Raw genomic sequence first — 27,559 nt, 5'->3', positions numbered from 1 at the left:
TCCCTTCCTCTTTTCTCCCTTCCTTCCTCCTTTCCTTGTTTTCTCCCTTCTCCCCCTTCCTTCCTTCCTTCCTTCCTTCCTTCCTTCCTTCCTTCCTTCCTTCCTTCCTTCCTTCCTTCCTTCCTTCCTTCCTTCCTTCCTTCCTTCCTTCCTTCCTTCCTTCCTTCCTTCCTTCATGTACGTTGTGCGTGGATTTAAAGCAGAACCGTAAATCAGTTTTACACAATAACGTCATCAAAGGGAATTTATCGTTTTTACCGTGAGATACAAATTCTTACCGTGGGGAATTTTTTGGACGGTTTATCGTGAACGGTAAAATATCACCCATTCCTAATTACCACGTAAACACATAATTCCAAATGAAAATGGCCATTCCGAATTAAACTTAATTCCCAAGTAAGTGGCTGGTTTATTCCGATTTTAAATCAGAATAGAATAATTCTGCGATCATGTATACACTCATTCAAAAAATAAAATAAAATAAAATAAAATAAAATAAAATAAAATAAAATAAAATAAAATAAAATAAAAAATGTATACACTCATTCCTCTTTAAATTAATTCTGGTCTTTCTTTCTGCTCGTTCCCTCGCCCGTCTGTCTCCATGATCTTATATTCCACACTGGGCTGGTTTTCCAAACAAAGTTTCAAGATGCAGCAGCAGTAAACGCTGGTCAAGAGCAGAGACCATTTATTTAATAAATAGCTTGGAGGACCTGGAAATAATTAAAAGAACAGATGATAATAAACATAAAAATTGTGAGCTTTTCAAAGTTGTAGCGGCTAAGTTTGTTTTTCTTCCGGTAGTTTAACTTCCGGTCCCCCCCCTATCCAATCAGAACCTTCCCAACCCCCAGACCTGGAGAGGAATTGGATAAAGCAGATCAAACGTGGTTTCCATGTAAACCTCAATTCGGAATTACTATTTCCATGTAAACTCGGAGGAAAATAGTTTGATTCTGAATTATTTAATTCGGAATAATTCATTCCGAATTAAAAAACATCATGTAACCGTGGCCATTGTGATTACCGTAGTCAGAATTGTCATTCAAGATATCTATAACGTCATTTTCACTAGTCAAAACTCTAACTCAAGATATCTGTAATTACATTTTGACTAGGCAGAATGGAAGTTAAAGATATCTCCAATTTGAGATATCTCTAATTAAAATTCATTTCAAGATATCTATAACTTGATTATAGATATCTACAGTTAAATTATGACTATCCGTAATTCCAGTTTGAGATATCGATAACTTTGTTCTAACTAGCAAAAGCTTTGCTATGTAAATATCTTGAATTGAGGGGAATTAAAGATATATTGAACTGGAATTATGACTAGTCAGAATTAAATTGTAGATATATGAAACTGGAATTACAGCTAGTCGTAATTCAGTTGCAGATATCTGTAATTCACATTGCGGATATCTGCAACTGAATTGTAGATGTCTGTAATTAGAAACCCCGTACACATGACTGCAAAAGTAACATTTGTCCCAGGCAGAATGATGTTGTGGATATCTGAAATGTACGACGGAGTATTAGGGCCAAACAAAAAAACAAAAAAAGGAAATTATGAGAATAAAGTCATAAAATTATGAGAATAAAGTCATAATATTACGAGAATAAAGTCGTAATATTACGAGAATAAAGTTGTAATATATTATAAATATATAAATATAACTTCACAAAATGCTCAATATTCTTCATTTTAACACAGGGAGAAGATGCTCTTCCTGTTAGAGTTCTCATAAATTACCACTTTATTTTCATAATATTATGACTTTATTCTGATAAATTACCACTTTATTCATTACGACTTTATTCTCTGAATTTTACGACTTTATTCTCTGAATTTTACGACTTTATTCTCGTAATATTACGACTTTATTCTCATAATATTATGACTTTATTCTCATAATATTACGACTTTATTCTATTACGACTTTATTCTCGCAACATTACGACTTTATTCTCGTAATGTTACGACTTTATTCTCGTAATATTACGACTTTATTCTCATAATATTATGACTTTATTCTATTACGACTTTATTCTCACAACATTACGACTTTATTCTCGTAATTTCCAATTTTTTTTGTCTTAGTTTGGCCCTAATACTCCGTCGTAGAAATGACAATTGTGGACAGGAAGAATGTAATTGTAGATTTCTGAAATGCTCTTTTTGACTATGAAGAACTGAATTGTGGATATCTGCAACACATATCCAGTCCAGCTGTTAAATATTAAAACGGCCTGCCGTCCTGGGCCGTCCTCCCGACTCCTCCTGCACCTTTGTACCGTTTCACTTTATCTCCTCACGGGCTCTGATAATCACACAGTTAATTGCCAGCGCCAGCATTTTCTATCTTTCTTATTCAACTTATTTTTTCAGTCCAAGACGTTCCACAGCGTCAATAAAAGTCCAAACAGCAGCTTCAGTTTTTAAATGTTCTGAGTCAACGTTTATCTCCATGTCCTTGCGTTTCACATCTGCTGCTGCTGCAGTTTATCTGCTGACACGAGCTCGTCTGCTTCTGCAAGTTTACCACACGACTGTGTCGAGTGTCGATGTGTCACGATGCTGTGGTAACCGCTCGACCTGCCACATGACCTCCGTACGTGTGGGGGGGCGTTAGAATGAAAGGAAAAGAGGAAAATGTGAGAATATGAAACATATTACCGTATATGAAAAAACATGGGCAATCTGTCTACCTCATAAACATCCTGCCTGATTTTTTTGCACTGTTTTTAGTTTCTTTCCCGTATTGCACTACTCTTTATTTTCCATTCCAATGTATACAAGACTGTCTCAGAAAATTAGAATATTGTGATAAAGTTCTTTATTTTCTGTAATGCAAAAATGTCATACATTCTGGATTCATTACAAATCAACTGAAATATTGCAAGCCTTTTATTATTTTAATATTGCTGATTATGGTTTACAGTTTAAGATTAAGATTCCCAGAATATTCAAATTTTTTGAGATCGGATATTTGAGTTTTTATAAGCTGTAAGCCATGATCAGCAATATTAAAATAATAAAAGGCTTGCAATATTTCAGTTGATTTGTAATGAATCCAATCCATGTATGACATTTTTGCATTACAGAAAATAAAGGACTTTACCACAATATTTAAATTTTCTGAGACGGTTTATATTCTGGCATTATATATTTTTTTACTTTTTTTTACTCTTTCCCTACATGTGTGTGTTGAGTGTACCGCTGCTGCACAAAGTGGATTTCCCCATTGAGGGAGAAATAAAGGACAATCTTATCTCATCTTTATCTTATCTTATCTTATCTTACCAAATTAAAAAAGCAAATTAAAGGAGAAAAGGAGGAAAAGAAAGAGGATGCATTAAGACCTAACACGAATGTTTCATTTGGTTTTCGGATTGTCGAACCTTTACAAAAATGTAGAACACACTAAAATTGTAGCTCTACAAAGGTAGAAAACCATTAGGTAGCATTTTTTGAAAGGGTAGCAAAAAAAAAAATAAAAAAAACCCTTTATTTTATTTATTTAAATTTTTTTAATGTATTTTATCCTATTTATTTATTTAGCTTTATATACGGTATATTTTTTTAATGCTGTCTCTCTCCTAAAATAACCATTATTCTAGAAAACCATCCTACTCATACACACCATGCACATGCATACATGCATAAACGCACTCACATATAAGAAGAAATCTGAGCAAAAACATTGACTTTGTACTGTTTTGTTTGTTTTGTTGGTTTTCTAGAGTCCCCTTTTGTCCTGTACCTGTATACGATTTTGTTTTACAAATTTCTATTCTTACCTGTTTTGCATTAAATGAAAAAATAAAAAAATTGGTGGATTCTTTCAACAATGTTTAAGTGATCTAATCTTTCTTTATTTCTTCGTGTTCTCCAGGTAACAGCTCGAGCTACAACGTGTCCCGGCCCCTGGAGACGCCGGCCCCCGACGACTACAGCTACTACTACGAGGGCGAGGGGCCCGTGGTGGGTCTGGGGGACGGCGTGGAGATGAAGCCGCTGGTCCCGGCCGACGCCCCGCTGCGCATGAACGGCTGGCTGATCTGCAAGGAGCAGGACGAGATGTTGAACCTGGCCTTCACCGTGGGCTCCTTCCTGCTGTCGGCCATCACGCTGCCGCTGGGCATCGTCATGGACAAATATGGGCCGCGCAAGCTGCGGCTGCTGGGCAGGTGAGATAAAACACAGACGCAAACGGGCCCAATCCTGTCACCATGAACAAAGCTTTGGAGAAAACTGTTTCAAAATCACCAGAGCTGCCTCCGAAATCCCATCCATCCACCCTAATGAGTAGCAAAAACAGTATGTGAGATTTTTTAGTGTGTCCGAAACATTAGTACGTACACATTAGTATTCGCTGTCCATACTTAGTTATTAGTATGGATTGATGGACACTAGCTAAGCAGAAACTTCCCACAATGCAATGCAGCAGTGTTTGGTTGCTAAGTGCTGCGCAGATACGTATATTTCATAAGTATAATATTAAGTATAATAATATTATTATTAGGGATGGGACGGTATGGGTAAATCAATACTGTGGCGATATGTGGTCCACGATAACGATAATATCACGATACACGATATCTACGATATTCGATATATTGTAAGAAATTTCATCAACGATATATCACGATATATATGTGACAGAAAAAGAAAGAATACCCATAAAAAGGAAAACGTCTGTAGTTATGCATTTATTCAATGCCAAAACTTCATACAATGTACAAAGAAAGTGCATTTGTATAAACCTCACCACCTCCTAGGCTTGTAAATGTAAACACTGTACAGCTGGATAAATTGAAGTGCATGAACAATAGTGTGATGACAACCTAGTACATCCATTATGTGTGTGGTAATAAAATATTGATATTTGCCGTCAGTTTATCGATTATTTATTACGACAGAGAGTGCAACAATATATTGCAATATCGATTTTTTTTCTCCCACCACTAATTATTATATAATATTAATATTGTAATATTCTTATATAATAATATTATATAATGTCATCTTGTTTCGGCATTTCGGACGCAGCCCATGGTTTATCCAAACCTGTTGCCATGGCGATGTAACACAGCAGAAGTAACAAAAGGGCAACTTTGTGGTGGAAAGTGTTTGCCTGTCTCGTTTTATTTTATTTTATTTTATTTAATTATTTTAAGACCTGGAAACAGGCATCGTGGCATAGAATTGTCAAATTGGTTTAATTCACCGTACGAATTGTTGCAGATTACTTTTGTAATACTGTATTTGTACGTTTTGACCATATAGAAACGTAACTGAAGGTTACTTTTTAACAGCGTTTTATTATTTTACTACTTTTTTTATCATTTTATTCCATTTTATTTGTTATTTACTGTTTAATTGTGTCTTGCCGCTTTTTAATGTTGATGTAAAGCCCTTTGAACTACCTTGTGTTGAATTGTGCTGTACTAATAAACTTGTCTTGTCTTCAGCACGTGCTTCGCCTTATCCTGCTTGCTCATCGCCTACGGAGCCTACAACCCCAACGGTGAGTGGAGTTGCACGTCGAGTTGCACGTTTCGTGTTGCATTTGAAAGCAGAACTGAAACCTGTGACCTTTTTTGCAGAGCTCTCGGTTCTTATCTTCATCGCGCTGACCTTCAACGGCTTCGGGGGCATGTGCATGACCTTCACCTCGCTCACAGTAAGTGTCTGCACCGGCCGGGGCTGCAGAGCCTGCAGAGCTCCACACCTGGGCTGATGTTTGTCCAGATGCTCAGAGCTCTCTGTCCTAACAGTTTGCCTCTTCACCCTCTTCCGCTCTTCTCGGCAGCATTCCACCCCCCGTCTCTTTTCTTCCTGTTTGTGTTCGCTCGGCTCTCTTCCACTCCAAAGCTGTGATTGTGCTGCTGAACTACACTCTGATTAAAAAAAGACAGAGACAGACTGAAGGAGTTTATAATAATAATAATAATAATAATTATTATTATTATTATTATTATTATTATTATTATTATTATTATTATTATTATAATACATTTTAATAGTAATAATACATTTTAATAATACATTATTTATAATGCACTTTACATTACAGAAAATCTCAAAGTGCTACAGGTTGATTTGATTTGATTTGATTTAAATGGGGGAAAAAACCGGGATAAAAATATAAAAGAAAAAAAAAAGATTTGATTTGATTTGAAGATTTTATTTCGAACATGCATGAGTACAAAAAAGTTAAAAAACAGAATACAAATATATATATATATCACTTATCGAGTCCTACCCCTGAATCTTACATACATTCTTACATATAATAAGATGAGTTTAAATAAGCTCACTTATAAAACACACATACCTACTTTAATAACTGTTCAATATAGTGATATAATACTTAATTATATGTATATGTTTATATAAATATAGTCAAAATCAAACAAATCAAGACAAAAAAAAGAAAACAAAACAAACACCCAGCATTTAGTTGTGCTACTATGTCTGTATGTACTAATAGAAGTAATTATAATGCATAGTATTATATTATCATTACTTTACTATAATAAAATAATGGTATAACAATATACTTGAATAACTATATAAGAGTAGATATGATATAAATACATCGGTTCATATATTTACCTCCAATTATATACATAAAAATTACTATAAATCTATATATCCACATATCTACATATAAATATAAATCAGTATATATTAATAGAGATATAGATACAAGATAAGAGATAAAAGGGATAAACAGTCAAGACAAGACAGAAAAGAGAATAAAACTATTAAAAACAGCAACTAGGGAAAAAAACAACAGCATTGTTTAGTGATAAAATGCTTTGCTTAAAGGTTTTTTAGTCGTCTTTTAAACTTGTCCGTGGTTTGTGGTGCCCTTACGTTGTCAGGGAGGGCATTCCAAAGACGAGGGGCAGCGACACTAAAAGCCCCGTTCTAACACTTTCCAGGAAACACACGGTTGCATTTCCACTAACGTTGGTTCTGGGAAAGTTTAACGTGACGAAATCAAATGAAATCCAGAGCAATTACTCGTATTCTTATGCATGTTGAATCGTTTTAAGAGCCAGCTGTTTTATATCAGTTTGCAGAAACTCGCAAGTTCTGGCTATGGATGGTTTGTTTTGTACAAGATGACGTTTGATTTAATGTTTTCTTCCCCGGCTCAGTTTACACGTGCTGTTTTGCAAGTTTAAACTCCTCTGAACTGTCACAGTCATTTTGAGAAACATCAGTCCTGGGAGGCTCAAGTAGCCCGACTTGTTTGGATGAGAGTAAAGTTTATCACTGCTCCTAAAGGAGCAGAAGCGCTCGTGCAGGCAGAGAAAAACAACAGTTTTTCCCGAGGTCACGGGGTTGATTCATTAGCATTCTTTTCCTGTTATTCACCGTGCTTCTGTTCCCTCCTCCCACCGTCAGTTCAGCCGGCGGTGACTCCTCAGGAGTCCGGGCCTCTGCCATGGTGATGCCGTTCAGGATTCTCTCCTCTTTACGGCAGTAAATCTGTGTAAAAAACACTGTTTCTGTTCCACAACGCGGTGGATCCTTCACCTCTAACAGAGCTGTCAAAAGTATTCACATTCATTACTCAGGTAGAAGTATAGATACTAGAGTTTAAAAATACTCCTGTAGAAGTTGAAGTATCTACTCAAGTTTTTTACTCAAGTAAAAGTATAAAAGTACTGGTTTCAAAACTATTTACAGTATAAAAGTAAAAGTAATGTAAGGGGGAAAAAAGCCATTGAAAATGAATGTATCTTAGTATAATGCAAATATATTAAAGAACCATATATGTGAACTAGGGATGGGCGGTATGGACTAAAAAATGTATCACGATAATTTCTGGTATTTATCCTGATAACGATAAAAATTACGATAAAAAAACACTAACTTTGTAACTATAAATCTATCTCGCTCTCAGATCCACCGTGTTTGTTACACAAAAACCTCATCAACAGGAATTTATCCTTTTTTCTTTCTTTCTTTCTTTCTTTCTTTCTTTCTTTCTTTCTTTCTTTCTTTCTTTCTTTCTTTCTTTCTTTCTTTCTTTCTTTCTTTCTTTCTTTCTTTCTTTCTTTCTTTCTTTCTTTCTTTCTCGCTCATTTCTTTCTTTCTTTCTTTCTTTCTTTCTTTCTTTCTTTCTTTCTTTCTTTCTCGCTCATTTCTTTTTTTCTTTCTTTCTGGCTCATTTCTTTCTTTCTTTCTTCCTTCCTTCCTTCCTTCCTTCCTTCCTTCCTTCCTTCCTTCCTTCCTTCCTTCCTTCCTTCCTTCCTTCCTTCCTTCCTTCCTTCCTTCCTTCCTTCCTTCCTTCCTTCCTTTCTTCACGTACATTGTGCATGGATTTAACGCAGAACCATAAATCAGTTTTACACAAAAACATCGTCAACAGGAATTTATCGTTTTTACCGTGAGATACAAATTCTTACCGTGGGGAATTTTTTGACGGTTTATCGTGAACGGTAAAATATCACCCATTCCTAATGTGTACTATTGAGCATTAACATGTGTTTCAGAGAGCAGGAGATATGATGACTAGTTGCCTATAAGTATTGTAATGGTGCAAAAAGTCAAACTTCATGTTCATGTTATCATTTATCCTAACCTTTATTGGAATGTACATCCAAGTTTAGTTGCAGGAATCTGAGGGAACGGATGTAAGAACAAAACTGGACAAGAACATCTGAAACAACCACAACCAAATTCACTCTATCCGGATGGAGCAATTTAACTGGATAGTTTTTATTTAAAGGCCGAAATGTAATAGAGTAACGAGGCTGTTTTTAAAATGTAAGGAGTAAAAAGTACAGATAATTACATGAAAATGTAAGGAGTAAAAGTAAAAAGTCTGAAAAATAATTACTCCAGTGAAGTATAGATAACCAAAATTTCTACTTAAGTAAGGTAACCAAGTATTTGTACTTTGTTACTTGACCCCTCTGACCTCTAATGTGCCCGTTGTTTCCCCCCCTGTTAAATGTCTCGTTAGGCTGTAATGTCAGCCTCTTTTCCAGTCCGTGCACACGTTCCACCCTCGCGGTTCGCTTAACCTCCCCTCCTTAACAACGTGAGAACCAGCGCGTCCGGGTTAATCATTAGACGGAGCTCAGCCCTTGATTGCAGCTTTTCCGCGGCCCTTCAGGTGCTTCAGCTGAATAACGACTGGCCTCCTGCCAGCGTCTCCATCAGGCCTCTTCTCCCTCCTCATCCACCAGTTTCAGACACATTCAGAATCTTTAAGACCTTTAGGCCCAGTCCCAATCCCCCCCTAGTCCTACTTTTCATCACTACCCCTAAATTTAGCATGTTCCCGTGAGGGTAGTGGTGTCCCAATTCCTCTTTTCACCTTGGGGGAGTGGGGAAAACAAGGGCTAGTGGCTATGAATCTAACCCTTCAGAGCGAGGGTTTTCAGATGCACACTAGCTGACGAAGAAAGAGAAATTTCCCAGAATGCTTTAAGTCATCATTTGCAGACTGAAAAAAAAAAAACATGGCGGACATTTCTTATTTTTTAGTGAATAAAATCAATATTTTGAGTTAGTTTCTGCATAAAAATGCGTTTTGATTACATTTCTAGCGAGAAATATATATTTGGCTTTCATAATATTCACTCAGTGAATGTACATAATCACTAGTCTGCCCGTTGTTGCAAAGTCTTTTCAGACCTCGCCAGAATAAAGGCTGATTTATGGTTCCGCGTTACACCAACGCAGAGCCTACGGCGTAGGTTACGCGGCGACGCGCACCGTACCCTACGCCGTAGGCTCTGCATCGATTTAACACGGAACCATAAATCAGCCTTTAGCCGGCGGCTCTTCTCATCCCCGAAAACATCTGATCAAATTTCTTAACAGGCGTTATTTGGATAAACTGAGCCCAGGTTGGGGATCTTAACGGTTACTTTTACGCCTGAAAAAATATTAAAACTTAATAAAGTGGCATATTAACAGCGCTACAGCTGAAATTAAAACAGCTTTTAGCTCTGGGCTTCCTGATATGGTGTGACGTTTGTGCAAACGTAACTACGCAGTCGCTTACGTACCCGAACGTAAACCACGCAGTGACGTAGCAAGTGGTGTCCCAATCCCTAGGGAAGATTACAAGGGCCCTACTCATTTTTAGGGCTAGTGGTAGAAAGTAGTAGCAGTGAGTTGTGAACCAGAACCAGCTCTGGAACCGGTTTGGTGGATAAAGGTTACCAGAGGGGGCTGGCTGGAACTCTCGGGGGAACATAGTTCTGGGAAACGCGCTGAACTGGGTCCACCGTGCTTTGATTCAGCACGCAGACGGACACATGCTCATCTTAGCTGCCAGTCTTACGTAACCCAATGTGCTTGTTGTTGTTCAGTCTCTTGAACACAGAAGCCTGTGAGCGGCTTTGTCTCGCTGCTGTTTTTCCGCCCGCTGTCTCCTGTTTTCTCTTCCAACTCCGTTTCATTCTTCTTCAAATTAGATGAAAGGGTTTAAAACAAAAGAGAGATGAACCCGTCTCTATCCCGGCGTCCCGGCGCGGCGCGTCTCCTCCACCCGTGAAGGACACCTGACCGTCGCCGGTCTGATTGATTGATTGATTGATTGATTGAATTGTTTATTTCGAACACATAAGGAAAAAAATATAAAATTTTAAAACAAATTCAAAACATACAGAAAAAAAGCAATAACAACAAAAACGTAACAAACAGGGAAAAAATAAAACAGTGTCCGAAAAGGAGCAGGTAGAAGTAAAACTTATTTAACCCTGCCCCTTTGTTACCTCTATTATAAATTAATATTAATATTAATTAATTTCTGTTTATACATTTTATTTTATCTGTCCTAAGTCGTCTTATGTCACTTTTTGTAAAGACTCATATCCGGCACTTTAAAACCTCATATTGTACATTTCTGTTTATACATTTTATTCTATCTCTTATTTTATCTCTTATATATTTGTTTGTTTTTATATTTTTATATTTTTATTTTTATTGTATTGCACAAATCACCACAACAAATTCCTTGTGTGTGTTAACAAACTTGGCAATAAACCCTTTTCTGATTCTGATTCTGATTCTAATAATAAATAGCTGCTAATTTACCTATTAGGCTACCGATTTTCCCTGTGTATCGTCTTCACGGTGTCCCCATCTGTCCTCCACCTCTAAGTCCAGATGACCTTTCCACGTTGTTGATGAATGATGCTTTGTACTTTAAACTTCTATTTGAGGCATCATTTTACTTGCAGCTTTGAGGGAATCCAACAGGAATGTGCTGAGATGTGATGATCTGTACGTCTAACTGGTCTCCTTCCTGTCTTTTTTTTCTCCTTTTCCAGCTCCCGACCATGTTCGGAAACCTGCGTTCGACCTTCATCGCGCTGATGATCGGCTCCTACGCCTCGTCGGCCGTCACCTTCCCCGGAATCAAAGTAAGGACAGAAAACCCTGACTCAGCCTGGACCGTGAGGTCCGATACATGTTGTGTCTGTTTCTTTATTATCAGCTCTGGAGATTTACAGGAATCATGTCAGAAACTGTAATCTGGGAAGTAAGAACTAAAGTTATGAGAGTTATGAGTTATGAGAAGCATGATATCATTTCTCGGATGGGGGGGGCTGGCAGGACCCCACGATGGGAAAAACATCAGAACAGCACAAAAAATATCAAATGTGTTTCTTTGTTTCATGAATGAATAAACTTGCTGGAACTGTGAGTCGTAACAGAAATCTTTCAAGGTTTGTTGCTTTAGCTGCTGCTTCTGTTGAAGGATCCAGGAGCAGGGGCCTCATTTATAAAGCTCGCTTGTGCACAAAACAGGGCTTGAAAGATGCGCAAGCCACCTTCTACGCAAAGGTTGGGATTTAAAAAGAAAAAACGAACCGAAAAATGTGCGTATCTCTAAGGCAACGCTGACCCTCCCGTAGGAACTTACTTAAGATATGGGGAACTGGCGACGCAGACGGTGAGGTGGTGAAATGAAGCCAGATTCATGTCATACTTTTAATGTCATCACATATCAGACTTATAATATAATAGCGACTTATAATATAATAGTTTCACGCGCGCACGTAAAACTCATTATATATATAAAAAAAATCCGTGTCCCTTTAGGGGCTTCGTACCTCTTGGCCTCCACCTTCAAATCACACCACTTCTTTTTTTTCTGCACCATCTGTTCGTGGGCGTGCTGCCACTCACTCGCTTTATTTTATACTATTTATATACTTTTTCTACTTTTACTGTGACCACCAAATAATGTGGTTTTCCTGTCCTCCACCTCATCCACAACATCTCCATCTCAGTCTCCGTGAAATTTAGTGGCACGGTGGCTCGACACGTCTTATTCATCCCGACGCAGCAGAAACAGACTGCAGGTGGCGCTGCGCATGCTCAGAAGGCTCATTTATATGCAAATACAGTCATGGAGTAGTTTGCATTGCCCATTTATGGTAAAAAGTGGGCGTGTAGAGGGCGGGATATGAGGCGAATTGACCTGCGCAACCTTCCAGCTGGACTGTGATTTATAAAGCAAACATTGCCTGCAAGTGTGCGTGCACACGGTTTTATAAATCAGGATTTTTTTTTGCGCCCGCCATTTTCGGCTTTTGGGTTTACGTGCACTTTTAGTATGAATCCTACACACTTTTTTATAAATGAGGCCCCAGGACTTTAAAAAGACTTGTATTGGTCTGTATTTTTGCCTTTAACAGTGTTATTTTGCGTGCAGGTGATCTACGACCTGGACATTCCCTTCATCACCATCCTGGTGGTGTGGGCCTCCTGCGCCGGCCTGGTCTTCCTCAACTGCTTCTTCAACTGGCCCCTGGAGCCCTTCCCCGGCCCGGAGGACATGGACTACACGTGAGTGGAGCAGGAGAACAGTTTTCAAAATAAAACGCTACATATGAAACCATAACTCAATCAAATGTACGTAACTCATACGTGTGTTATACATATACAGTATGTAAAGCATCTAACACAGAATAACCTGTGAATACCAGGAGATGCAGTTCTCTCATGCTGAAGCTTTAAAGCATTAGTTTCAGTTCAGATATGTTTGATGGTTTATCTTCTCAGGCTGTGCAGGACTTTCACTCCATGTGACAGGAAAGGGATATGATTGTTTTAAATTTTATTTTATCTAAAGGAGGTTTATACTTATCATGGTTAGGTTGTTGATGTAAAATGATCTTGTAATACATGAAAAACACCCTCTTTGTGTTGGGGCTCATAATTTGAAAAACACCACACTTTTCGTTCATGTAAGCCTCTCTTCTCCCTCCCTTCTCCCTCCCTTCTCCCTCCCTTCTCCCTCCCTTCTCCCCCCAGCGTGAAGATCAAGTTCAGCTGGCTGGGCTTCGACCACAAGATCACGGGGAAGAAGTTCTACCAGCAGGTGACGACGGTGGGCCGCCGGCTGAGCGTCAGCAGCAACGTCAAGCAGAAGGAGCTGATGGGGAAGGACGGACGCAACCTGTGCCTGTCCACCATGGACCTGGAGATGGAGACCAAGCCCAGCGAAGAGTGTGAGCGTCCAGCGAGGAAACGACCCTCAGATACCGCCAGAGGAGTTTCCTGCCCCTCTAACGCTGCTTTCTCCCTGTTTCTCTCTGCAGCCCAGTCGTTCCTGCAGAGCATCACCAGCCCCATCTTCATGCTCAGCGCGCTGACCATGAGCATCACGCAGCTGCGCCTGCTCTTCTACATGGGAGCCATGAACAGCGTCCTGGAGGCGCTGACCGACGGAGACCTGAACACAGGTCAGCAGAAAACACCGTCCATCCAACACGGAAACAGTCGGAAAAAAACTCTTAAACATCCTTTAACCCTTGTGCTGTCTTTGGGTCAAAATGACCTAATTCTCCTATCCTTCTTTCCTCCTGCTCTCTCCTTCCTTCCTTCTCCCTTCCTCTTTTCTCCATTCCTTCCTTCCTTCCTTCCTTCCTTCCTTCCTTCCTTCATTCCTTCTTTCCTCCCTTCCTTCCTTCCTTCCTTCCTTCCTTTCTCCCTTCCTTCCTTCCTTCCTTCCTTCCTTCCTTCATTCCTTCTTTCCTCCCTTCCTTCCTTCCTTCCTTCCTTCCTTCCTTCCTTCCTTCCTTCCTTCCTTTCTCCCTTCCTTCCTTCCTTCCTTCCTTCCTTCCTTCATTCCTTCTTTCCTCCCTTCCTTCCTTCTTTTTTCCCTTCCTTCCTTCCTTCCTTCCTTCCTTCCTTCCTTCCTTCCTTCCTTCCTTCTTTTCTCCCTTCCTTCCTTCTTTCCTCCCTTCCTTCCTTCTTTTTTTCCTTCCTTCCTTCTTTCCTTCCTTCCTTCCTTCTTTCCTTCCTTCCTTCTTTTCTCCCTTCCTTCCTTCTTTTCTCCCTTCCTTCCTTCCTTCCTTCCTTCCTTCCTTCCTTCCTTCCTTCCTTCCTTCCTTCCTTCCTTCCTTCCTTCCTTCCTTCCTTCCTTCTTTTCTCCCCTCGTACATTATTTCCTTATTTTCTCCTTTCCTTCCTTCATTCTTTTTTCTCTTCCTTCCTTCTTTCCTCCCTTCCTTCCTTCCTTATTTTTTCCCTTCTTTCCTTCCTTCCTTCTTTCCTCCCTTCCTTCTTTTTTCCCTTCCTTATTTTCTCCCTTCCTTCCTTCTTTTCTTTCTCCCTTCCTTCCTTCTTTCCTCCCTTCTTCCCTTCCTCCTTCCTTGACCCGAAGACAGGACAAGGGTTAATACATTATTTCCCACTAGGAATAACTGGACTGAAAATGAGTGTCCAAGTTACCAAGAATAAAACAGATTTCAGTAGATTTAATTAAACAGTTGCATGCAAAATGGTCAAAGACCAACATCAGGCGGAATGGCAATGAAACAGGAAGTTTGAGGATTTTAATGGATAAAGGATGATTCATTCTTACGAACAAAAACATGGAGGAAAGAAACAGTACAGACCAGCAGAAGAAGGGAAAAACCAAAGCTGATATACAGAAGGCTTGACGAGACACAGGTGCAGACAATCAGGGGAGATGAGAACAAGGGAAGTCACGACACAACTGAAACAAAGACACAGGTTTCAAAATAAAACAGGAATGAAATAAAACTGTGACACATACAAGCCGCTGCAGCACAGCGTCATCTTTCAGTCCATTTAGATGCATTTTACTTTGTTCATATGCATTTAAAGATGCACACGGATGCATTAAGTTACAGTTTTATTCAAGATTTTCATCCCATTTTTTATGTAGAAAGTGTCTCAAAATGAAAAATACCATTTAAGAATATACTCTATGTCTATATTATTAGCTGTCTTCTCACGGGACAAAATCTAATAAAATACTCTTTTAATATCTTCTCATGAATTATTGTAAAGAAAAGAGTAATAGGCAATGTTTCTGAAAACAAAACTGCATATATATTTTTTCTTTTAGCACTTTATTACATCCATAAAACAGTTTACAGTTTTATTCAAGATTTTCATCCCATTTTTATGTAAAAAGTGTTTAAAAATGAAAGCTACCATAGTCGGATGTCTTCTCACAGGACAAAACATAATAAAATATTCTCATGAAATATCTTCTCAAGACAGATTTGAGTAGATTTAATTAAATAGTTGCATGCATCAGGCGTCTCAATGCAGAATGGCAATGAAACAGAGGAAGTTTAATGATTTTAATGGATAAAGGATGATTCATTCTTACGATTCCAGTAAACAAAAACATCCTTAAGGTCAGCTTTAATCTCTTTTGAGCGACTACCAGTCTGCACGCTCAGCCGGGCCAAGGTTTGTGCTGCTGTCGGCAGTTTGGGTGTAATCGAGTGGCCAAGGCTGCAGTTTCCTCCACAAGTTGTTTTTTTGCTGCTCAGAAACTTTGTGTCGTGACCTAAAAGCATCTGGACTTACTTGAGTCCTATAAATATTTAGGCACTATTATTGACAACAAACTGTCATTTGGAAAAAATTCAGACTCAATATATAAGAAAAGCCAGAACAGCAGCGCCTTTTTGTCTTCGAAAACTTTCTAAATTCCGGGTCGATTCTTCCCTGATGACTATGTTTTATCGTTCTTTCATCGAATCTGTCATCACTTTTTCTTTTATTTGTTGGTTTCAATCTTTGAAGCTCAAAGACAGAAATTTGCTCAATAAGGTTGTCAGTCTAAGACAGGGGTCGACAACCTGCATGCGGCTCTTTAGCGCCGCCCTAGTGGCTCCTGGAGCTTTTTCAAAAATGTTTGACCTTTTTTTTCCTTTTTTGTTATTTTTTCTTTTTCTTTTTTTCTTCTTTTTTTAACTGCTTTTTTTTTTTTGCTTTTTTTTGCTTTTTTTCTTCTTTTTTTCCTTTTTTCTCTTTTTTTCTTCCTTTTTCCTTTCCTTTTTAATCTCGACATTTCCACTTTTTTCTCGACATTTCGACTTTTTTCTCGACATTTTGACTTTTTTCTCGGGATTGTACTTCAATATTAATCTCGACATTTCAATTTTTTTCTCAACATTTCGACTTTTTTCTCGACCTTTCGCCATTTGCCTTCATTCTAAGGCTTATACAAGACTTTTAATTTTTTGCGGCTCCAGACATTTGTTTTTTGTGTTTTTGGTCCAATACGGCTCTTTCAACATTTTGGGTTGCCGACCCCTGGTCTATACTATGATGTGTAACCTATTGTAACTTATTATGTATATTTTATGTAATAAGGTTGTCAGTCTAAGCCAGGAGTCGGCAACCCGCGGCTCTAGAGCTGCATGCGGCTCTTTAGCGCCGCCCTAGTGGCTCCTGGAGCTTTTTCAAAAATGTTTGACCTTTTTTTTCCTTTTTTGTTATTTTTTCTTTTCCTTATTTTTTTTAACTGCTTTTTGTGCTTTTTTTCTTCTTTTTTTCCTTTTTTCTCTTTTTTTCTTCCTTTTTCCTTTCCTTTTTAATCTCGACTTTTCAACTTTTTTCTCAAAATTTCTACTTTTTTCTCTACATTTAGATTTTTTTCTCGACATTTCGACTTTTTTCTCGGGATTGTACTTCAATGTTAATCTCGAGATTTCAACTTTTTTCTCGAGATTTCAACTTTTTTCTCGATATTTCGACTTTTTTCTCGACATTTCAACTTTTTTCTCAGGATTGTACTTCAACGTTAATCTCGAGATTTCAACTTTTTCCTCGACATTTCAATTTTTTTCTCAACATTTCGACTTTTTTCTCGACTTTTCGCCATTTGCCTTATTTCTTATTTAAGTCTTATACAAGACTTTTAATTTTTTGCAGCTCCAGACATATTTGTTTTTTGTGTTTTTGGTCCAATATGGCTCTTTCAACATTTTGGGTGGCCGACTCCTGGTCTAAGCAGTAAAATCATTGGGTCGGCTCAACAAACTTTACAAGAACTTTATAACAAACAGCTGATCAAGAAGGCAAACTCCATGTTGTCTGATTCTCACATCCCTTTTATAAACAGTTTCAGTTTCTACCATCAGTTACGGCTTAGACTCCCTTTTGCAAAGACAAACAGATACAAACACTCCTTTGTTCCTCCGCTATTGTTCTTTTAAATGCCGGAAGGAAAAGGTAGTGGGTGAAAAAGCCTTCACTCTTAACTATAGCTTAGGTCTAGAACAGGGGTCGGCAACCAAAAATGTTGAAAGAGCCATATTGTACCAAAAACACAAAAAACAAATATGTCTGGAGACGCAAAAATTAAAAGTCTTGTATGTATAAGCCTTAGAATGAAGGCAAATGGCGAAAGGCGAAATCAAAATGTTGAGAAAAAAGTCAAAATGTCGAGAAAAAAGTCAGAATTTCGAGAAAAAAGTCGAAATGTTGAGATTAAAAAGGAAAGGAAAAAGGAAGAAAAAAAAGAGAAAAAAAGGAAAAAGGAAAAAGAAAAGAGAAAAAAAGGGAAAAAAGAAGAGAAAAATGAAGAAAAAACAGAGAGAAAAAGAGAAAAAAAAGAAAAGGAAAAAACTTTAAAAAAAAAAAAATGTTGAGAAAAAAATTGAAATGTCGAGATTAAAAGGGAAAGGAAAAAGGAAGGAAAAAAGAGAAAAAAGGAAAAAAAGAAGAAAAAAAGCAAAAAAAAGCAGTTAAAAAAATAAGAAAAAAAAAGAAAAAGAAAAAATTACAAAAAAGGAAAAAAAAGGTCAAACCTTTTTGAAAAAGCTCCAGGGAGCCACTAGGGCGGCGCTAAAGAGCCGTGGTTTGCCGATCCCTGGTCTATACTACGATGTGTAACCTATTGTAACTTATTATGTATATTTTATGTATATTTAACATTGTGTGCTTCTCCTGTCGCAAAACTAATCGCCCCCTTGGGGACAAATAAAGTAATTGATTGATTGATTGATTAATCTCACTGACTTTTCAGTGGAAAAGATGGAAGTCGGTAAGAAGCAACTCTCTCTTAGCTGTGTTAGCGTACCGAGCGTTAGAGCATTCCACCTGTAGTTTTATGTCTTTATGTCCTCTGACCGCCGCGTAGCTTTAACGTGCAGCCGCAGGTACCATTAGTTGTACTGATTAACTAACATTGCTGCTGAAGCAGCACCAGCGAGAGCACGGTTCCACATGACTCCCCTCATGTGTCATTGCTCCCTCGGCCGTGAATCTCCCTCCTAATGGCACATTGTTGACTCTCCAACAACCGGTTCTTGCACTTCTAATGCCGTATTAGCCGAGTAGAAAGACCTTCGCTCCGCTTCTTTTAACCCCATTTAACCACTTCCTCTCTCTCTCAAAACCATTTCTACGTTCCCCACTTGTTCATAACCGGTGTTTTCTGCCGCTCTGATCCCCAGTGGGTCTCTACTCGTCCATCTTCGGCGTGCTGCAGTTCCTGTGTCTCATGACCACGCCGGTGATCGGTCAGATCATGGACTGGAAGCTGAAGGACTGTGACGACGGCGACGACGACAAGGATCCCTTCAGCAAGTGAGTCGAGGCCGAGGAGGTCGTAGCAGAGACACGGCCTTGAGGCTTTACGGAGCTTTTATCAGTGCTTTTCAAAGCAAAGCAGCAAAACCAACACTACGAAAATAATAGAGAGCACATGGGTGCAAGTAGACATACAGTGGACTATTATCATGCCAATCTATACATTTAGGGCCAATCCCAATACACCCCCTACTTTCTACCACTAGCCCTAAAAATGAGTAGGGCCTTGTAATGTTCCCTAGGGATTGGGACACCACTTGCTACGTCACTGCGTGGTTTACGTTCGTAAGCGACTGTGTAGTTACGTTTGCACAAACGTCACACCATATCAGGAAGCCGAGAGCTAAAAGCTGTTTTAATTTCAGCTGTAGCGCTGTTAATATGCCACTTTATTAAGTTTTAATATTTTTTCAGGCGTAAACGTAACCGTTAAGATCCCCAACCTGGGCTCAGTTTATCCAAATAACGCCTGTTAAGAAATTTGCTTCGATGTTTTTGGGATGAGAACAGCCGCCGGCGATTTATGGTTCTGCGTTAAATCAACGCAGAGCCTACGGCGTACGGCGCGTTGCCACGTAACCTACGCCGTAGGTTCTGCGTTGGTGTAACGCGGAACCATAAATCAGCCTTTATTCTGGCGAGATCTGAAAAGACTTTCCTGCAACAACGGGCAAGCGAGTGATTATGTACTTTCACTGAGTGAATATTATGAAAGTAAAATATATATTTCTAGCTAGAAATGTAATCAAAATGCATTTTTTATGCAGAAAGTAACTCAAAATATTGATTTTATTCACTAAAAATTAGAAATGTCCGGCATGTTTTTTTTTTTAATTCAGTCTGCAAGTGATGACGTAAAGCATTCTGGGAAATTTCTTTGGCCCTCAGTCGGCGAGTCAGTATCTGAAATCCCTTGCTCTGAAGGGCTAGATTGATAACCACTACCCCTCGAAAAGTCCACTACCCCTAGATGCAAAGAGGAATTGGGACACCACTACCCTCACGGGAACGCGCAAAATTTAGGGACTGGCCCTTAGATCCTTAGATTCTTATTCCAAGCCAGTTCTATAAGTCCAGACTTTATCCTTTGAGATGTGGCGGCATCCAGATAGTCAAAGAAAGGTTCCCAAAACCTTAGGTTCTTAATCTTAAGGTTCTTGCACCAACGTATAAAGGGCGCTTAAAAATGTTATGAAATTGTGAAACAATTGTAGACCAAAATGGCTGAATGTGAGGACAACTCCATAGAGAATGAAAGTGTGAACCTACATAGGCCTGACATTTAATACAAGCATCGGAAAAGTTTGGATGAATTCTGTGCTCAGCCTGAGGGGTAATATAGATATAGATCCTTTGCTAAATCTTAAATAGTCTTTCCCATATTGAATTGGATGCAAGAACATTAGTTGACTATCTAAACGAAGCATCCCAAGCATCTGGTTCTATTATACCACCCAGGTGTAATTACCACTCGGCTTTAGCTTTCTCACAATCATCGGTTAGGAGGACTAACGCATCAGTGGACCTTTTATTAAATTTAATACATTTCTGTTTTCATTAAAAAACCAGAGTGAGTTTTTAGAGAAACAAACACCGGAATCTCTTTGTTTACTCCTTCATAACATAACCTCTTTTCCTTATTTCTTCTTTTCCTCTGAAGTGGTGACGTAAAGAAGAAGAGAGACAAGAAGATGCAGAAAGTGACCAACGCCCTGCGAGCGTTCGTCCTCACAAACGTGCTGCTGGTGGGATTCGGCATCACCTGCCTGGTGCCCAACCTCCCCCTGCAGGTGAGAAACCACGTCTGCAGCCCCGGAGAACCTTCACAAGCTCAGTTAGAGAAACATTTATGACAAACAGTCTCATTCAGTGTGAAACTTAACAACTCAGCTGTAAGATGGGATCAATGTAGTATGTAGATGGGGTCTGTAGTGTAATTGCAATTGGGTCCGTGATAATAAAATATATATTTTAAATACATTTAAATATATTAATATATTATATCTTCTGACATTTATAGAAATAGATTATTATTTTACTCAAATGTGACCGAAACCTTTATAACATAGGGTAACATGATCTTCTTTTTCTCTTTACAAGTAATTCTATATAGTTAATATATACATAATTAATATAGTTAATAAGAAATCTTGCACCCGTTTGCATTGTTGAAGTTACTTCATGACACTTAATACAAACATAACACGATCTGCATCCTTTCCAAATTAAACCCCCCCTAGTTTCAGTGGGAATACACATTCATTTCTTTAAAATGCTTTTACTTTTTATTAATTTTTTTTTTAATACTCAGAGGTATCAGCAATAACCTCTAAACCCTTAAAGACAGTTTTCTTATCATTGTATGAAGCTTTTTTTTTCTTTATTAAAAAAAGAAGATGCTTTTATTCTGAAACATATGCAGGAAGCTGTTGGGGGAATGCTCATTAACTTGCGTAGTTCAAGTTAGTGCTTGAAATTGCAATCATGTTAAAAAAAAATAAAAATAAAGAAGAACAGGATAAGCACAGTAACACAAAGAAGAAGAAGAAAAAGAAGTAGACGGCTGCTCGTATTAATGAAATACCGCTTGTTCTGAACGTGGCAGAGTTGACCAGGAACTTTTGGGGGTCCAGGACCCCAAAAGGCCAAAATCCACCGGCCTGGACGCTTCGTTCTTTTACAGCAGGGGTCGGCCACCCAAAATGTTTTAGAGCCGTATTGGACCAAAAACACAAAAAACAAATATGTCTGGAGCCGCAAAAAATGAAAAGTCTTGTATAAGCCTTATAACACACATGCACATGCTGAATGTAGCTATATTAGTTATAACTGGGGGAAGATTTTTTTTTTTCATTATAATAATAATAATAATAAAAATAATACGTTTTATTTGTATAGCGCTTTTCTAGGCACTCAAAGACGCTTTACAGTAGTATAAAAATCATAAAAGCAGATTATGCACTTGTTGAAAAAGTTGAAATGTCGAGAAAAAAGTCGAAATGTCGAGAAAAAAGTCAAAATGTCGAGAAAAAAGTCGAAATATCGAGATTAATGTTGAAGTACTATCTCGCGAAAAAAGTGGAAATGTTGAGAAAAAAGTTGAAATTTTGAGAAAAAAGTCGAAATATCGAGATTAATGTTGAAGTACTATCTCGCGAAAAAAGTGGAAATGTTGAGAAAAAAGTCGAAATGTTGAGAAAAAAGTCGAAATTTCGAGAAAAAAGTCAAAATGTCGAGATTAAAAAGGAAAGGAAAAAGGAAGAAAAAAGGAGAAAAAAAGGGAAAAAAAAGAAGAAAATTGGGAAAAAAAAAGAAGAAAAAAGGTCAAACATTTTTGAAAAAGCTAAACTAAATGACTTCTTCTATTTTCTTTCCCCCAGATTGTGTCGTTCATCCTCCACACGGTGGTGAGAGGATTCATCCACTCGGCCGTCGGGGGTCTTTACGCCGCCGTGTAAGTATGAGCTCGGTCCTGGTGATGGTGATGGTTCTGGTTCTGGTTCTGGTCGTGTCTCTAACGGGTCGTCTCCGTGTCCCCAGGTATCCGTCCTCCCAGTTCGGCAGCCTGACGGGGATGCAGTCTCTGGTCAGCGCCGTGTTCGCTCTGCTGCAGCAGCCGCTGTTCCTGGCCATGATGGGCCCGCTGGGGGGAGACCCCTTCTGGGTAGGTTACTAGTTACTTCATTAAAAAGTAACTCCGTTACTTAGACCAAAAAGTAAAGAGTTACTATGAAAAGTAACTTTTTAGTTACTTAAAAAAAAACCATAATCTTAAATGCTCCCATGAATGCCCCTCTAGCCTTCATTTCAGCAGGTATTGTATGGAGAATTATACAAACTGTTGATCAACTTGACAGTTTCAATTCATTTGCTTTTACATCATTGAAATCTGTTAAGCATTATGGTCTGTACAAACAAATCTGACACAAACACAAAGCTATTTTTAAATGGCAATAAACATGCCATAAACATGGCTGACTTTAAAGGGTTAGGGTTAGCAGAGCCACAGCCTAACCCTAACATGACATTAAAAAACAAACTCGGGATGTACGAAGAAATCTGGAAACCATTTGATCAATTTATTTAAAAAAGGAGACATAGGGGTGCTTCTACGGGAGGAAAATGCAGGGCAGGATATGTAAAATACAGAGTAGTGGTGAACCTCGGAAGAGGAAGGAATTTGGAGGGCGACAGGAAAAGTGTAAGTTTTTGTTTAGTTTATGTATATCTTTAATTTGCGAGAGGTACCATCGGACTGTATTGTTATTTTGTACCAATTTTGGATCGTATAACAAGAAATATGTAAAGAGAGAAGGGATGTGGGATGGGATGGGGGGTTAAAACTGTTAAAACTGGGGTTAAAACTGTCAGAATAGAAAGTCAGAAATAGATGTGAAATATCCTTTATTATAATATTCTGTGTGTGAATGAAAAATCAATAAAAAATATTGTTAAAAAAAAAAAGTCAGCCATAAACTGAACAAACGCGGGATTTTCTAAAAACATCATAGTTTAACAAAAGCCTTTTTTTCTTTCTAAATGACCTCTGAAATAGATAACACAAACCTGTTAACAAGCTACTAGCGACCTGTCTGAGAAAATTATCTGGGATAGAATCCAGCAGACCCCCGTCACCCTGCAAAGGATAAAAGCGGGTATAGAAAATGGATGGAATAGAAAATATGTATAGAAAATGGATGTTAACAAGCTGAATATAGGCTATTATTCAGAATAAAAGTGCAAAAGTGCTGGACCACATGTCGGTGGTCGACGTGTAGTCCAGCCCTTCGAATGTCTTCTTTAGCTCATTTTCTATTTTTGTATATTCCTTATACACACACAACCCGGCCCTCCACTAACCCCGGCGTCTCCCTGCAGGTCAACATCGGGCTGTTCGCCCTCAGCATGTTCGGCTTCCTGCTGCCCATCTACCTGATCTGGTACCGGGGGAGGCTGCAGAAGGAGCTGGAGGCCAAGGCCGACAACGCCAAGATCTTCATCAAGATCAACGGCTCCGACATCCCCGAGGCCTTCGTCTAGAGACGCCGCCTGAAACCTGTCGTAAAGGGAAAGCTTAAACGTTAAAACATGTATTTGTTCCATTTAATTTTCAATGACACAAAAGGAGAGAACGCTGACGCGTCACAAAGGACTCGGTCCGACGGACGAAAAGTGAATTGAGGAACAAAGACGAAGAGAGAGAGGAAAGACTGTGAAAGGAAAGAGGCGCCAGCCCTCTGTTACCCCCCAAATCCTCTCACTTCTCTTCTGATTCCCTCCTTTTTGATTTACATCCCCTTCGTGGGCGGAAGAGGATTAATCCTGCTGTTATGAGTTTGCTATGTTTTCTATTTTTTTATGTCTTTATCCATATGTTGACTGCAGATCTTTGTCCTGTAGCTTGGTTATTAGTTCATGCTACGTCCGCTGAAGTCCTGGTGCTGATGTTTCTCAGGCGAGTAGAGACGATTAAGGACGACCGATGACACGTCTGCCGTAGCAGCATGGTGTGTTTCGCTAACAGACACTGCTTGTGTTTGTTTTAGACTATTTATTTTCCTCCCCGCGTCGGTTTGTCCTTGTTTTGTTTGCATTCACCAGCGGTGCCTTTTCTGAACGTCCGGTAAGAAAACATTAGTTCAGCGACCGTCCGCACACGTGTCGGGGGAAACCCGGCTCCACGTCCGCATCACCATGTAAGGGCATCATCATCTACGAGACCATGCAGCTCCAGTCACCATTTCATCCCGTCTATCGACTCTCAAGAGAAAAGCAGCACTTTTTCCAAACAAACTCATCTCAGATCGGCATTTTCCTCCTGCCGACATGTGTATTTATTTCATTTTGATTTCCTGTTATACATTTCCTGGTGTATTGAGACTGTGCTGCTGATGCTCTGATTTCTGGTCGCGTAGTTGATGTTTGCAGAGAGTCACTGAAGAGAAGGTAGAGATATTTTGTTATGCAGCTATCCGTGTGTAATGTGGAGGAACGTATGGGAGTTAATAAAGATATTTGCTTTTTTTTTCCAATGCTCAGTCTATTTTTAATGTCTTTGAGTTTTCAGATAAAGCAAGTCTTTCATTAAAAGGCTCCACTACTGAGCTTTGAGGCTGTTGTTCTGCAACCAACCAGCAGAGGGCAGTCTTAGTTTTATTTTATTTTTGTTTAACCAGGTTAATTTTTTTTATTTATAGACAGATACAGATACAGGAAAAAGTACAAAACTTCAGGATAAAATGCAGTTACAAATTAAGGAGAGTAAATTATATATATCAAAATAAAATAGAAGGCTTGAAGTTTAAGGAGGAAAAAATAAAAATAAAAAAAGATCAGGAAATATATTTTTCACATAAGCTTCTCGTTTTAAACGCTTTGGGGTTTATGCTGTTTAAGACTGTCTGAATACGATATTAATATAGCTTTGAGAACAATTATATTTGGACTTTGGCTAGCCAATTTAGTACAGTGAATATGATATTTCGCAATAATTAAGAGAATATTGATTAAATATACTTCAGATCATGAGTATATGTGCAATTCCAGAATAAGTGAGATATTGTTTCATCCACATTACCACAAAAGAACAGAGTGTGTCAATGTTTATCTTATATTTAATAAGATTGGTCTTGACTGGAACCAGGTAAATCAATTGAGAACACTTTTTCGTTTACAATGACGACCTGGGTAGTAGTTACTGGTTAGCAGAGGTGTCTTCAGTATTCACATTCTTTACTCAAGCCCCTTTCACACAGCCAGTTCGAGGCGGGAACGTTGCGCCTTTGAGCCGCCTCGCTGTTCTGTGTGAAAGTCACGGAGGCGGAATGGGGGGGCCAAGTGGCCCCACCAATAAGCCGGCAGCGGAGGTAGTCACAGAGCCGAAACGGGGTCTGTGTGAATGACACAGCCGGCATGCCGCTGACATGACGGTCGGACTGACGCTGTCGTCACGCCTCTGATTGCGGAACGCCGGCATGCTGTGTGAATTTACAGACGGGAGCGGCGTTATGCCGGCGTTGTATGGTTCTGTGTGAACCAACAAAGGCGGCGTATTGGCAGGACTTCTTTACACCAATATTGCGGAATCTCTGTGTGAAAGGGGCTTCAGGTAGAAGTATAGATACTAGAGTTTAAAAATACTCCTGTAGAAGTTGAAGTATCAACTCAAGTTTTTTACTCAAGTAAAAGTATAAAAGTACTGGTTTCAAAACTACTTGAAGTATAAAAGTAAAAGTAATGTAAGGGGGAAAAAAGACATTAAGGACAAAAGCCATTGAAAATGAATGCATCTTAGTATAATGCAAATATATTAAAGAACCATATATGTGTACTATTGAGCATTAACATGTGTTTCAGAGAGCAGCAGATATGATGACTAGTTGCCTATAAGTATTGTAATGGTGCAAAAAGTCAAACTTCAGAGGCATGTTATCATTTATCCTAACCTTTATTGGAATGTACATCCAAGTTTAGTTGCAGGAATCTGAGGGAACGGATGTAAGAACAAAACTGGACAAGAACATCTGAAACAACCACAACCAAATTCACTCTATCCGGATGGAGCAATTTAACTGGATAGTTTTTTTTAAAGGCCGAAATGAATTACAGTAACGAGGCTGTTTTTAAAATGTAAGGAGTAAAAAGTACAGATAATTGCAAGAAAATGTAAGGAGTAAAAGTAAAAAGTCGTCTGAGAAATAATTACTCCAGTGAAGTATAGATAACCAAAATTTCTACTTAAGTAAGGTAACGAAGTATTTGTACTTCGTTACTTGACACCTCTGCTGGTTAGTAGCTTGTCAGAGTTAAACATCAGACTTCAGCGTTGGACTGACAAAAATAAAAGTCCAATCATTTGAACCAAAAAGGAAAAAAAATACCTGAACTATTGAAACAATTTACATGCATTCAAACCCCCCTAAAACCATCATGCTTTAATAACCTGGTTCAGCAGGTTCCCTGACTCCCTCTAGTAATCCTTAGTTATGAATATTTAACAGATATTTCTAAGCACTGGCAGAACTGGCTCTGATCCATCTGGAGCCTTTTGGGAGTTTACACAACTTTAATCAGCTTCAAACTGCATCCCAGGTGGAATATTGATTATAAAATGTTTGTAAAAGTGAGTGTGGGCCAGTGACGGACCTTCCACAGCATCTGCAGGCTCAAAAGTATAGCAGGAATACAAAATGAAAGAGTGAATGTTCCCTCCTCGCTCTCACGACCCGTCAGTGTCCTGGTGTCCGACACCTGATAGCCTTTTTCCAGCTGGTGACTTTAACTCGACACCTCAGCAACTCTCCCCACCCGAGACGAGATGTGCAACAATATCACTCATCTCAGGAAACGTGACAAAACGCTGCTGAAAACACAGACGACTGAACCCAGTACCACTCATTTAAGAGAGTTTTATTCAACATCCAGCACAATGAAACTACAGTCCTCCAACCCACGGTGCAAATTACAAGTAATGAAAGAGTAAATAGTCCACAGTTATTAAAAAGACAAACAAAACTTGAATATTTACAGTATTTGGAATATAAGGGTCAATGACGAATAAGGATTTTCAACAGGTCAATTTTAAAATAATAAAAAAAAGTATCTATTGCAGTAGTTCAAACATTAAGAATGTTGTGTACACATAAAGTCATATACAAATTTTAAATTAAGTGATTTCAGAGGTTTTTTTTCAAG

At 38.7% G+C, this 27,559-nt stretch overlaps 1 protein-coding gene across 1 annotated transcript in view; it reads left to right on the top strand.

Annotated features, from left to right (window-relative positions):
* The window catches only part of slc43a2b (solute carrier family 43 member 2b), a 32,950-nt gene extending 8,051 nt beyond the window's left edge, over positions 1-24,899 (top strand). Inside the window, exons 3-14 of the mRNA XM_061740625.1 lie at positions 3,903-4,197; positions 5,482-5,537; positions 5,617-5,693; positions 11,320-11,412; positions 12,711-12,844; positions 13,313-13,509; positions 13,600-13,743; positions 18,730-18,862; positions 20,526-20,655; positions 22,246-22,319; positions 22,406-22,529; positions 23,744-24,899. Of these exons, the coding sequence (XP_061596609.1) occupies positions 3,903-4,197; positions 5,482-5,537; positions 5,617-5,693; positions 11,320-11,412; positions 12,711-12,844; positions 13,313-13,509; positions 13,600-13,743; positions 18,730-18,862; positions 20,526-20,655; positions 22,246-22,319; positions 22,406-22,529; positions 23,744-23,905 (1,619 nt within the window). The 3' untranslated portion in view covers positions 23,906-24,899. The remainder of the gene's footprint in view (positions 1-3,902; positions 4,198-5,481; positions 5,538-5,616; positions 5,694-11,319; positions 11,413-12,710; positions 12,845-13,312; positions 13,510-13,599; positions 13,744-18,729; positions 18,863-20,525; positions 20,656-22,245; positions 22,320-22,405; positions 22,530-23,743) is intronic.
* Positions 24,900-27,559: the final 2,660 nt, after the last annotated feature.

The sequence above is a fragment of the Cololabis saira genome, chromosome 14, assembly GCF_033807715.1.
Source record: "Cololabis saira isolate AMF1-May2022 chromosome 14, fColSai1.1, whole genome shotgun sequence".
Lineage (NCBI taxonomy): Eukaryota > Metazoa > Chordata > Actinopteri > Beloniformes > Belonidae > Cololabis > Cololabis saira.
The sequence above is the reverse complement of the archived record's forward strand: the minus strand, read 5'-3'. Positions and strand labels throughout refer to the sequence as shown.